This window comes from Pygoscelis adeliae, unplaced genomic scaffold (genome assembly GCF_000699105.1).
Source record: "Pygoscelis adeliae isolate BGI_AS28 unplaced genomic scaffold, ASM69910v1 Scaffold172, whole genome shotgun sequence".
In the NCBI taxonomy this organism is placed as follows: domain Eukaryota; kingdom Metazoa; phylum Chordata; class Aves; order Sphenisciformes; family Spheniscidae; genus Pygoscelis; species Pygoscelis adeliae.
The window spans coordinates 7,260,275-7,274,294 of NW_008824338.1; the positions used below are offsets into that span (position 1 = coordinate 7,260,275).

At 39.2% G+C, this 14,020-nt stretch overlaps 2 protein-coding genes across 2 annotated transcripts in view; one reads left to right on the forward strand and one right to left on the reverse strand.

Annotated features, from left to right (window-relative positions):
* DYNLT1 (dynein, light chain, Tctex-type 1) overlaps positions 1–5,050 on the forward strand; it is a 10,141-nt gene extending 5,091 nt beyond the window's left edge. Inside the window, exons 2-6 of the mRNA XM_009319161.1 lie at positions 591–679; positions 2,658–2,699; positions 3,912–4,035; positions 4,255–4,332; positions 4,629–5,050. Of these exons, the coding sequence (XP_009317436.1) occupies positions 591–679; positions 2,658–2,699; positions 3,912–4,035; positions 4,255–4,332; positions 4,629–4,699 (404 nt within the window). The 3' untranslated portion in view covers positions 4,700–5,050. The remainder of the gene's footprint in view (positions 1–590; positions 680–2,657; positions 2,700–3,911; positions 4,036–4,254; positions 4,333–4,628) is intronic.
* A 3,166-nt stretch (positions 5,051–8,216) lies between these two features.
* Positions 8,217–14,020, reverse strand: part of TMEM181 (transmembrane protein 181) — a 28,359-nt gene continuing 22,555 nt past the window's right edge. The window contains exons 16-17 of the mRNA XM_009319162.1: positions 13,075–13,141; positions 8,217–12,130 (exon numbers count right to left, since the gene is read on the reverse strand). Of these exons, the coding sequence (XP_009317437.1) occupies positions 12,052–12,130; positions 13,075–13,141 (146 nt within the window). The 3' untranslated portion in view covers positions 8,217–12,051. The remainder of the gene's footprint in view (positions 12,131–13,074; positions 13,142–14,020) is intronic.

Sequence of the window (14,020 nt, forward strand, 5' to 3'; positions counted from 1 at the left end):
CGGGTGTTTGCTGTGCGCCTCTTCCCTGGCGTCGACCCAACGCCTGCTTTTCTCCCGAAAGCTGCTGCTGCTGCAAATCACTTGGAGAAAATGCTCGAGGGGTGTCACGGCTTCTGGCTTCACCCAGAGGCTGAAGCGGTGTGCTGCGGTAGAAGGTTTGCTGGTCCGGTTTAGATCAGCGTGAGGAAGACTCGAATAAGCTGTTTGTGCAGAAAGAAGAGTTCAAGCAGATAGTCTGCATGTTACGGGCGCACTAATGAGACAGCTATCCCATTATACCCTGTTAACGAAGATACAAAGTCGGATAAATCAAGGGTCGTCTTCTTTATCGTGCTAAATGTCTACCCAGCAAGTATTGCTCTTGCAGAGGGACAGTTTTTCTGAGCTGTGACAATTTGCTGCATTGTTCTTCAGCAGCTGCATTGTGGCTTGGTTAGACAACAGCAAAGCAGCGTGAGGGGTTCTGAAGGTGTGTCAGGCTTGTGCTATTATAAAAGCCTTGTCCTGATTGCTGGGCCTGGCCTGTATTGCACAGTTACAGACGTTTTTTAAAAACTGATAACTAACATACTTGAACATCATTCTTATAGCTGTTTTCAAAAATGTCTTCAGAATTACTCAAAAATACTACTACTTTGCAGTTTGCACTTGTTGCTGGGGAACATCCCTTTTAAACAAGGTATTGGAAACATTGAGTCTGCTTTCCCTGTGCCTGAGGGGTAGTGCAGAGAAATCACAAAGCTTCTGAATTTTTTTCCTTTTTAATACAAGAAGTGTTTGTGTTTTCTTACAAAAGGATGGAATAGTGGTGTTGTATTTGGCAACTCAGTTACAGCACACAAATCACAAAGCTGGGTAGCGGACATTGTGTTCTATTTTGTCATGTATCTAAACCCATACATGCTCTCATCCCAAAAAAGGGAGAGGTTTGAGAAGCAACAGCAACTCTAGAACCAAATTCTCAAATGTATCTATGGCTCTTTCCCACTTGTTTCTGTACAAATTAGATATCTAAATACCTTTGAGAACTTGGGATGGATTTAATTCTGTTTACTTTGGTGAGCTGTGTTTGTGCTCACTCAAAGGCATTTCTGAGCAGAGTTCTAGACTTTGTGAAGAAAAATCTGCATATGGTTTATCATCTTGCCTGACAGCATGCTTCATGTCTGCCAGCATGTCTGGTATGTGTATTCTTAACTTATGCTCTATGGGAAAGGGTATTTTGATAACTATAGCTCTTACTTGGTTAAATACAGTGGTGCACCTTAAATGTAAGCACCCATAAAATACAGTACCATAGAAACAAATGAGGCATATTAAAGTCAAGAAGCTGAAAATAAACACCAGTTTGCCACAGCATATACAAGCTTTTAAAAATAATGAAGTGTGTGAGGAAGTTGGTGCCTCTGCACAGTTACAGAAAAGGCGTTGCTTTGCCCTTGCCTCCCGGGGCATGCTGTTTCTTCTATCAGGGAAATCACTCAGGTGCTCGCATCTTTCTGAACGTTACGTGTCATTGCAGCTGACTAGGCTGTTCACCTTCTGACCAAAGGTTTATGAATGTAATGCTGAAATTCTCCTGAGCAGGTGTAACTACGTCCTGCCATCACACCCGGATTGCACTGTTATTCATGTTTGCTAGCTGGAGAAGCTGACAGACCTCCCAGTGAAAACTCAGTCAACATATGCTTGATTAGGTTAATCTTGAAAGCCTTATTCAGTCTCCTGAAATTAGTTTGCCATTATGCGCATTTCTTTTGTCTGGTTCCTTTCTTCTGGTTTGTGAGGTGAGGCTGTGAGATACCTGTAGCAAAAATGCCAGCCGGTGCCTGGCTCGCTGCCGTGCTGTGCGCGATCCTGCCTGTTCGGGCTCCCCGGCTGCTTGAACGGCTGCGGCGGGTGGCAGGTTGCGCCCGGCAGTGGTGGCGGCTTGTTTTAACCAGCTTATGTGGGAGGCAGCAATAGCTGAGGGACTGAAACAGGAAAACATACTAACCATACAAGAAAATGGGTAATAGTTTTAAGACTAGTGAAATGTTGGGGCCTTCTCCTGTCCCCATTCCACATGCTTAATCTCTACTCCCTGGAGCCCGAGAGAGTGCTGAAGGTGGTGGGAAGTCCAGCGAGCTAGATTTCCCCTTTGGTTTCTAAGGGGCAGTTTTCTTCTTGTCCCCAGCTGAGATTGTAATGACAGCTTTTCCTTGAGCTGTGAATTGGTGTTTTGTCCACACCAGTGCCCTGGAGATGTCGGTTTCGTTTAACTGTAAGCTGTGTCTGCACACTGAGGTTATCTCTGCAACCCCATTCTGTGAATTGCGGACATTAATGCTTATTGTAAAATGAGAATATATATATACAGAAGTGCTATACATATTATTTTAAAGTACTTTCAAGTTAAAATTTGAAAACTTTGGCTCAAAAGGCCAGCCAATATTAGTTTATCTGCTACTTTTCATTACTTTGCTAAGAATGCTAACTTGACCGGGTTCAGGGAGCCAGATTACATATGAACAAATAAAGGAAGACTCGGTGTCTTCTGATTTACAAGAAATCTGACAAGGATAAATTAAGCTTCTAGTGCATGTTCTTAACAAAGCTTGAACTTTGTAAACACAAGAATGTGTCCACTGATTATTTTAAATTCTCTCTTTTTGTAGACTTCCTTTGTTGTTGATGAAGTCAGTAGCATCATTAAAGAGGTAAGCTAACATTTTCATTTTGTTGGTGTGAAAGTATAGTATGTTATATGCTGTGTGCTAAAAAGCATTCAAGAAAATCTGATAACCGATATATACTAGATTTCTAGATAGATTGCTATCAAAGTATAGATAATTGTTGATTTAACCAATGTATTTTAAGTGTAAATGATGCCTAGCCTTAGTTATGATATGTATTACAAATCCAAAAGATAATCATATGCTCCTCTCTGGTTGCAGTGTATCCCTATTAGAATTTCTAGGGGGATGTTGTATGTTAGGCCCTATAGAGATAGATTTTATGTTTCAGTAACATACAGGGGGTTTTATAGCCTATCTGCATACACATGTTCTTTTGAGATGCCTTTCCTCCAAAATGAGTTCTTGTTTGTTTGAAATGATTAAACTATTCTTGTTGCTAAGAAACATGAATTTCCTGTCTAGAAAATTTCCAGAGGGATTCGATTTTTGTGTTCAGAATTCCTCACGTAGAGTAGACTAATGCAATTTTTCTCTTGTTGCAAAACAGCTGTTTTGGTCAGACTCTGTAAATTGAATACGCATGCTTTAATACATGCTCCTGTCTCTTCTGAATCTGAAATAATTTTATGGTTACTTTTTAAACAATTTCTGCGAGGAAAAAATGTAAGACTGAAAAACATGCAACTTTAATGTACTTTTGTTTGTATCTTAAAGGGGAAACTTTCCTCATAAGTAAAATGGATTATTTGGCTGAAGGCTTCTGCTCTTTTAGTAACCAGCAACTACATGGGTCTTTTGTTTTGATTTGGGGTTTTGTTTCCCAAAAATTATTCTACTGAAAAATCTGAAGTTCATTTCTATGGAAGGATAGGTGTGAATGAGCCATTGTTGTGTGCGTTTTTTCAGTCTTTTCAGGACTGTTTAAGTGCAAGACCCTTTTCATAACTCTGGCTTCAGGGCATTGGGATAGGAACTACAAAGAAAGAATCAATATATCACAAAATGAAGAGAGGATGGAATCTATGATAGTTCCCCCTATGCCTGGCTCAAACTCTGACCTGCAAGTTTTTTAATAATTGGAAGCACTTCCAACAATCAGTATGGACAAGCAGTATTTAGGATTTTTTCTGTGGGTATGGGGTCTCATCTTTAGTGCTCCATGTTGGAATGGGTTAATGGGTGCCTTGTAGATTGACAACAGTGCAGCTTATTTTACGTGTTTGTCGCCAATAGGCCATAGAAAGCGCGATAGGTGGCAATGCCTACCAGCACAGCAAAGTGAACCAGTGGACAACAAGTGTGGTGGAACAAACGCTAAGCCAACTCACAAAGCTGGGGAAGCCTTTCAAGTATATTGGTGAGCTCAGCTTTCTCTTTTCTGTTAAAGCTGGTACAGTCAAGTGCACTGGTGGGTAGGGGGTGGGGGAAGGTCTTAGCAAGAACCGCGTCTGTAAACTACTCATGAGCATGTATATATGCCTATGTGTGTATATATGTACTATGCTAAGCAAAAATGTAGCTAAATGTTAATTAATGTTAGTGATAAATTAATAAAAGCTTCTCTGCTGACTAACAGTGACCTGTGTGATTATGCAAAAGAATGGTGCTGGGCTACATACGGCAAGCTCTTGCTTCTGGGACAACTCCAGCGATGGTAAGGAACACAACTGTTGGATTTTTCAGCTTGCAACTTTAATGCTAGCCCCCTTACGACCAGGCAGCATACTTTTCTTTTTTTCCAAGTGCTATAGGTTTGGAGTAATAGCATACAGTTGGGTATTTTTTCCCTTTGGCTGTGATGCTAACTCTTACATATATGAAATGCTTGGCTGTTGTGAAAGCTTCATTCTTAAGATTCTTAATGTAAACAATTACAAACGTGCATATAAGGGCGTGCATTTAATCACTGTAACTTTCTTCTGTCTCTGAAACCCTTTCTTGTATTTGTAGGAACCTGCACTGTGAGATGGGAGAATAAGACTATGTACTGTATTGTCAGTGCCTTTGGACTTGCAATATAATTGCCTTGGAATCGTTCATCCTTCTCTTTTCTACTCCAGCACTTGATTCCATCTCTGCTCAAACTGTGAATACACTGAACAACTTCTGGTTTTAATGTACTTTTTAAGTAACTTTTTTCAAATGTAGAAATGTGAAAACATGCTGTTACATGGTTTATGTTTGTACTTGGTATCGTACCAGTGTTGCCATCCTGTCTTAACAGTTCAAGAACTTCTCTTCAAGGTGCTAATACTGAAATCTGCTGCAGTGTAAACACTTTCTCTAGATTTCTTTTATAAGACCGGTATAAACGAGACACTGACTTTCACACTTTGTACTCTTGGTTAGCATTAAATTATTGAAATTCATAACCATTGGTGTGACTCATTTAAACTTAACTCTCTTGTTATTTAAAAAAAAAGAAAAGGTTCCAATTCTTTTAATTCTCTTCAAGGTAGTTGAGATACATACCAGAATACAAAGCACTTCCATAATTCTGCCAAAGTCACTACAAAATTGCAAGAAAATGAGATCATGTTTATCAGAAAGTAACTTGGCTGCATCTTTGGGCCCTGTTTAATCTGACTGTATGATATTTAGGACATGGAACACTAACAGAAATAACTGTCCTCATTGAACAAAGAGAGAGAAGAAGTATTTCATGTTCTAGAAGTGCTCAGCAAGCTAGACATGAGTAATCATTCACTACTGCAGCCAGTTGCATGTAGTAAGTAGGTCTTGGACTTACCTGCGACCTTCTACATTGATTTTGCTGATAGTGAGTGTGATGAGTTCTGATAGTTGGTGAAACATGATCCTTTCTGAAAGGCGGAAAAAACTGCCTCAAGGCGATGTTACTAAATAACGTAAGTCTCCTGCCTTCTAGAGTCAAGTTGCAGGGGAATAACAAGTAAAACAAGTTTTCAGCATAGGCTTGGATAAGGTTTTCTTTGTCAGCTAATTAAAGACATGTGAACTGCCATGCTGCTTCTGTAAGCAGTAGCTCCCTACTAGTGATGTTGAAGGAATTACTTACAAAGCAAGTATAGGGGAGTATTCCTGGGCTAGAGTCAGTCTGAGTGACGTGCATTTGCTTGTATTTAGGAAGCCCTGTCAAACGTTTTCAAAATCTGGCTCTCAACTGAAGCTGTTTAGAATGAGATGACTGGTGATACAACAGTATGTTTCCACAATCTGGAAAGATGTAATACTGAAAAGTGAAATGACCGTAGGGGATTTGTTTTTCATAGTGCTAGGTGCACAGGGGTGCTCTCTGTGATAACTCTGCTTAGCATATCCAAACAGACTGTAGAAAACCCTGTGCTAGGCAAGGCTTCAGCCCTCTTCTTTCCTATCCATTTCTGCTGTCAGTAGGGCAAAAAAAGTTGTCTTTATCAGCAGGATTGGGCTTGGTACGTTTGAGACTTTTAATATAGCTGTAAGGCTTATGTATTTCTGCTAGCATACCAGTTTCAAAACATCTCTGTAAACACATTTCCTTCATGACAAGCCACTTCTTTATTCTAGCATATGCCCTAGTGAGTGCTACGGGGCTATACTGACTGTATATACCTTATACTGAGGAGTATATGCCTTATATTTCTGTAGCAGAGAGAGTTTTAGCATGGGTGTGACTAGAAACAGAATGCTGAGTAGTCAGCGTGAGAAATTATAAAGAAAATACTAAAACAAGATAGACTGAATAAAGTGCCTGAAATAGTCATCAGGCTGAGAGAGAAACTTGTTGTGAAGAGAATGAATCTTCGATCTCTGAATTGCTAAGGAAGTTTTTTAATCTGGATGTTTAGATACTTTATCTCCTTTCCACCAGCGTGCCAGAATAATGCTGGTAGTGTAGTACCTACTCAGCTATTTATTTACAGTTAAAAGAAGACATAGTTGTTGCCCTTTGAGTCAGTATTTACTTCTAGATATACTTGGCTTCTTGGTCAAGCCATTCAAACATTCCTTGTCCTTTGTTCATGTTAATAATAGCAAATCCCTTGATTTTTTTGCTGTTTGTTGGTTCACGCACTGAAGTGCAGAAAAAAATGTTTGAGATGCTTGTCAGTGTAAAAGCTGTATGGGAGGAGAAAACCCTGTTGCATTAAAACAGAAGTTGGGCTACAGAAAGGTAGATACAGTTTTATAGATCGTTTTACACGTGAGCAATAACCAGTGCTTCCGATGTAACAGTTCTAGTACTACAGAAAGAGGTTAGGGGTTGGGGGTTTTTTGGGTGTTGGTTCCCCCCACCCCGAGTTAAGATGGGGCTTTTCTGTGAAATACTACAGACATTGCATATTAGGGTCTCAATATTGTACAGTTACTGATTTTTAAATCTGAATTATCTTCAAACACCTTAGTTTTAATCACCTTTTTCAAAGACTGCTGGCCAGCTCATCTCAGCGCCAGAGTAAAGCATGAGGGTTGAGGAGCTTGCAGAGTCCTTGCTCTAGGTAACTAATTGGCTGTAAAAAAAAAATAGCACAAACTGTGGGCTGGAGTAATTAGGAAGGTAATTATAAATTCAGACTCTGTTTCCTGTCTCTAGACATCTAGATCATAGAATCATAGAATCGTTTAGGTTGGAAAAGCCCTTTAGGATCATCAAATCCAACCATAAACCTAGCACTGCCAAGTCCACCACTAAACCATGTCCCTCAGCACCACATCTACCCGTCTTTTAAATACCTCCAGGGATGGGGACTCAACCACTTCCCTGGGCAGCCTGGTCCAATGTTTAACCACTCTTTCAGTAAAGAAGTTTTTCCTCACATCCAATCTAAACCTCCCCTGGTGCAACTTGAGGTCATTTCCTCTTGTCCTATTGCTCGTTACTTGGGAGAAGAGACTGGCACCCACCTCGCTACAACCTCCTTTCAGGTAGTTGTAGAGAGCAATGAGGTCTCCCCTCAGCCTCCTTTTCTCCAGGCTGAAGAGCCCCAGTTCCCTCAGATACAGAGCTATAAGAAGGAGATGAATGACATCAGCATCTTCACCATCTCTAACCCTTTTTTTATTACTGGCCAGTGGGTTGAAGGTGGGGCAGCCCTTCCTGGGTGTGCTGAGAGGATGCATCATTGCAGGGTAAGCAGAAGAACTCACAGCCCTGCTGGCAGAGACATCTGACAGCAGCTAACATGAAGCATGCACATTGGCAGAAAGGCAGCTGGCACTAACATTCACCAGGGGAAGTTTTACTGCCGGCGTGACCACAGCAGGCTTTGCAAAGCCACTGTTAAGCCATTTGAGAAGCAGTTCCCCTTTGTAAACTGGCTAGAGTATTTCTTCGGAAAATTAGCAACCTGTCCTTCCACCTTCAAGCCCAGGCAGGGTAATCAAAAAAACCCCAAAACCCCCAACCCAACCCAAAACATAATTCCTTGGTTAATCCGTGCTGACACAGCCTCCTGGATCCCATCCTTATGCAATTAACCAAGTTTAAATGCGTATAAGAAAATACATGTAAACTGAAAATATAAGTTATGAAAATGGTACAGTTAGTCATGCACTAGAAGGAAAATAAAACCAAGATACAATATAAAGATATAAAACTTTATTATGAACATATTTAATAATGATTATGCACATGAAGTCTTCCAAGAAACTGAATACCCAACTTTTGCTTGAAGTAAAATACTGGTTTTTCCTTCATATTCCATATTAGCATGAAGTTTTCCAACATAAATGGATAATTTGCTGTCATTAACACAACTCCTAGACACATATGATATTTAACACGTCCTCATGCACACTTTCTCAAAGCAGCATTTAATTACAGCTTCTCATTAAACAGAGCGTTTATCTTACACATTTTTATACCATTTTGGTACACGATTTTTCCATATTTTCATTTTACATATTTACAAACTTCTAAAAAAAGGTTTTACAGTAATGCAAAGGTTATTACTGGCATAAGCAAGAGGAAATGGGGGGAAAATTAGGTGACTGGGGATACAAAGTTGTCTTTTGGCTCAGAGGAAGACAACAGATCAAAGTCGTTCCTAGCTGGAACCATCCTTCCATTTTCCCCAGTATTCGTGCCGCGCGTCTGTTGCACTAGCTGTTCCTTACTGGTGTTAAGCCTTATGCTTCCTGTTTGCCAGTCCTAGGAAAGTTTCCAACCAATTCCAACACCAACTGTATTTTTAAAGCAAATACTACAGAAAATGGTTGCCGTGAATGGCTCACACTCAATGCTTTTTGATTCCTTAGAAGTCCCTCTTGATCACTGTGTACATGGAAGTCTAATAGACGACATCTCCTTTAGAGCCGGAACACTGTATACTGCGGGGCCTTTTTGCATACTTTTCTCATTTTATACAGTTCCACTAGTGATGGAAATATAGAATTACTTTAGCAGTAACGAAAGGAAAGCCAGGCTAGTTTCTTACCCAGATCTCTTCTGTTTCACCCTTAGGTTGCAATACTTTACTTAGAGGTGAATTCATGCCACCTACTCCCAAGCTGTTTACAATCTATATTGTAATATTCCTCAGATACTGTCTCTGCTTTCCAATTGTGGAAATAAGAGGAGTGAAACTGAGATGTCTTGCTAGCAAAACTATGTCCTTATCTGCTTCACCGCTTTTGCCTTTTTACTGTATATTGAACTTGGCGCGACAGTGCTTCAACCAAGCTTACCATTACACTCTAGCACTTCTGAAATACAAAACTATTTTGCGTGGCAAGCGTTGCTTAAACATAATCTCTAAAAATTAACAAGGAAACTATTTTCTCACTATTTTTGTAGTGACATACGTATTTTAAGTACACATTTCCCATTCTCAGCTTTCGTGTTTCCACTTTGAATGTAGTGATGTAGAAAAGTTAATGCAAACAAAACGGCAAGTGAAATGGGCTGAGAACAGCTTAGAAGAAAATCATCGTCTCAAAGTTAGATTAAAAATACTTTCTTTAGTTAACAAAATCCCAAAGCGCGACACTGTATTTTGGGGTTAACTGTAACAACCAGTTCAGACTGTGATAAGAAACATTAGTATCCTTTGCACATTGTCAAATCAAACGTTCTGTCTCTTCAGAACAATTTAGAACAGAATTAAACAATATCAGAGCCAAAAAGATCTGAATATATAAGGAGCATGTAAATGCCAATTTTTGAAGCCCTAATTCCTGTACCCACTGTTACTCCAATGGAAGTCAAAAGGATTTGGGGTATGCAAAGGCTGCCTAGTTGGCTCCCAAGTCTGACTCTGCAAATTCAACCAGCTGTAAGCCTGGAGAGTCACCTGGGGAATGGTAAAAATGAGAATGGGCTCTCCTCTTCTAGGATACAAAGATCGTCTCCTATACTTGTTAAAGTCTAAAAGGAAGTGCTGAAGGTACAGCTTACTACAGTTCACTGGAAAAAAAGCCACAACACCACTAACTTGAAATACTTCTTTAATGTTTTCCTGTATGTTCTTCTAAACTGACACCAATTAATTAAGAAATGAAAGGAAAAAAACTTCCCCTCGCCCCCCAGCAGTTTCCTTGCTTTAGCCATACAATAGCGCTTTGGCTTCTAACAAATACATGATCCCCGGTACAGAAAGTTTTAAACTTCAAATACCCTCAAAAAATTTCACAGCTCCTCATAATTTTAGAAAGTTTTCTCTCTCTCACACACAGAGTATCTTACCACACTTGTCTTTAGCAGAGCACTGATTTAATCGGAACTGTTCTATGACAGCAAGGATGCAACCACATGAAGCAGTTACTTTGGTCCTCTCTAAGCAAACTGCTATCCTGTGAAGTCTCCCCTTCATGATCTGGAACAGCTACCAGGAGATAATTGCAACGGTCTAGAACAGTTGTTGCAAAGCAGAGCAAATCTACTTTTTCCCCCCAATATGATTCGGCAAGTCTAGTAGGACTTCATTGCGCTCTTCTGCTTAAACTAGTTCAATGATGAGCACAATTCCTTAGTGTAGGCCAGCACCATTTTCTGTCTAATACATTAACAGTGCTTTTGAGAGTCTTTTCTACAGCAGCAGGGCAGAGGAATTTTACAAGAGTAAATCACAGTTACGAATCGATGAAAAAAAAGATACTTTCAGACAGGTCAAGTACCTGAAAACAGAAGTAGCTAGAAACAGCACCCACTTAAATAAAGAACTGAACAACAGTGTAGGAGAAAACCAACTTTTAAATAGAGAAGCAGCAGCATTGTACTAGGAATACTTAATTCCCATAAAACTCTGTTCCAGCACAGACTGGAATACAGATAATCACGAAATGTGCTAGTAAAAGTTTCGATCAGTACAGGTGGCGACTGTGGTATGACAAAGAAGTTGAACTATGCACAGAACATGCTCAAAAGCTCTCATGCACATTCAATACATGAGCAACCACGATTCTTCCTAGGACGTAGATTAACTATTTAGTAATACAACTTAAGGAAAAATTCTGATGTAGAAAAAGTCTCTGAAAATGAAATGTTTGGAAATTTCAAATTGCAATTCTCTATGAAACTTTCATACTGTATTCTCTGTAAGTGTAACAATCTCCTCCAACATACAAAAAACCCAGAAAGAAGGCTTCCTTCTGAGACTTGTTGCTGCCTAAATATTTGCATTTGAAAGGGCTGTTTAGAAAAACAAAACAAAAACCAAAACAAACACTTCTGTTGTGGCAGTAACGCATGTTATGAAACATATATTATACAAATAATTTTGCACCACTGAGGCTATTTTGGCTCACTAGAACTTGACTATTTGCACATATCTCGCACTTACAAATCTGGTAAACTCATTTAAATGAATTAAAAAAATGGTCTGAAGTCTGTATCGCTTCTTTGAAGGAAGAATGGAAAGCTTGTGTTTTCTTGCATTTAACAAAAAAAAAAAAAAAAGAAAAAAAAAAGAAAACCCTAAAACGCTTCATTCCGTGCCTCCAGCTCAAAAGACTAAGGTAGAAAATTGAAAGGGAAATGAGGCACTTTGTACAGCAGCAGACAATATACAAAGGAGCTATCACAAACGCAACAGATGAATGACAGTATGCTGTACATAATCCTCAAAAAAACCCTCCCAAAAATCCAAGCAGCAAGGAAGCAATTTTAAAATCAGCATATAATCAATGACACTTCTAAATGGAAATAGACTTCAAGAGTTTAGTCCACAGACATCCTGCTATCAGGCATTTTATAAGACGTGTAAAAATTTTGGTTTCTTAAGTTTTCACCACAACCTTTTCAAGCATTCTTTTTTTCAGTTTTAACCTTGTAAACAGCAACAGAAGCAGGATGTCCTTCCTGGGAGTCGGTGTTCAGATGACAGCAGACTGTAAGGAAGCCAGGGAAGCTGTCCATCTAGGAAAACTTCAACATTGGTTTAATTCCAGCTGAACAAGTCTGTCTACATCAAAATCAATCACTGTCCGATTCCTCTTTATACTTGGCTCTAATAGCTTGGCCATTCTGAAGTGGCATTTCTTCATAGTCACTCCTGTGAAACAGATACTTGTTAAAAATTCTGAACACGGTGTTCAGATAGGAAGTCCAAAATAAACAGGAAAGTTCTAAACTACATTGAGGCATCAAATTGTTATTTGGGTAAGAAGGTGGTATCTGTTTTCCTTCCTTGTTGGAGATACGAACGATATATGTGACTTCTCTCCAGAGGATGATGCATAATAAAAGTTATTCCAGTAACTACAAGCCACTCTTCACAAGGATCAGTACAGAAGCGAGCCGGTACTACCACTACTCATCTAACTAAACAAAGGCAAGCTATCTCAGACAATGCATATAGCTAGTCTAGCACAAACTTATTCAGGTTACTGCAGTATTAACCCCATCCTCACTGTTCCAACCGCTTCAGTGCCCTTGGTAAGAGGTGAAAACATCAAGGGCAGATGACGCGTTTGTTCAGTGTCTAGCACAGAGACACCTGACCTGGATGGGTTTTAAGTGCTGCTGTAATTGTCATATTACATAAACTCACACAAGTCCACGAAGTTTTGCTAGATTTGATTATGCTTATTTCAGTAAGTGATGGACACTTAAGAAGAGCCACTATCCTTCTCTGCAGCATTTACATATGAGCTGCCTCTTTGCTAACGCCACCTGACTCGGGCAATCCTTCCCAGTTTAAAAGGAAGTCCTTTCCTTTCATGTCTCTTGCTGCCTTCACTCCATGACCTACCAGCATTCTAATACTTTCTTACCTGTTTGTATCAGTGCCATGGAAATCCCTTTTAGAAACCGAAAAAAGAAAAAACAAAATGCATTCTCATTGCATTTCTGTTTCAGAGTAAGGCTATGTTTCTGTTCTTTAGGCAGAATACTTGAACAACCTACAAAGCCTTCACTTATTTAATGAATATGGAAAAGAACATTACAAAAATAACATACCAAAAGTAACTCTCCATAGGTATTTTATAATCTTACCCATAAATCACATCATCATCTGAATCATTCAGCATAGAAAAAGCAGGATTGTCTTTCAACTGTGATTCTGAAAAATACAAATAAGGGTTAATTTAGTGCATTAAATATAGAAATGTGGCTGTACTTCTAAACCAATGCTGAAGCAACAGACTCAACAGCTTCCAGGATAGTCACGACTACAATTCAACAAAACTATATCCAAACAGGAATTCTCTCCTTTAAATTCTTCACCCTTCAACCACAACCTCATAGTATTCTTAAGAGTTAAGGAGATTACATAATTATCTCATTTTTAGATAGATATTCTCCATGTTGTATAAGTGGATTTCTTCCCTTGTGCAGTTTCTGATGTCATATTATTTCAACCTGCACATAAGAGTAATTAAGTGACATTTCATTATGCTTAATCATTATTCAAAAGTTCATCTATATTTAAAAGTGCAGACTTCATTAACTTCTTGGTTATTTCTAAGCTACAAATATAGTAGACCAAAGTTGTAATCCCATGTATGCAAGTCAATGATTAGCCACGGTGACATGAAAGGAAACAGATACTTTCCATTGGCTATTTATGACAATTGCCTCTACCTTGCTTTAAGGCCTTCATTTCTTGCATGATCTGTGCTGCTTAGCTGCAGTTCATAATTATATGTAAGTAAAAGTCAGTCCAGCAATTTGCCATAAACATCTTTTTCCTGGCAGCTTTTTACTTCCTCCCTTTTATAAACTAATACTTCTTGCAAGCCAACAGCAAGTTTTTAACTTTATCCTCACCCAACCATTTGTCTTGTCTTAATGGAAAAATAGCATTTTTCTGTAACAGTTCCATCCATCTCAATTCTAGAAAGTTTAGAGGAAGGACCAGCTCCACTATTTAGTGCCTTCCCTCTGCATACCTCTCAGCATGCAAGGTGTGATTGGACAGGATGCCAGGCGATCTCATCTA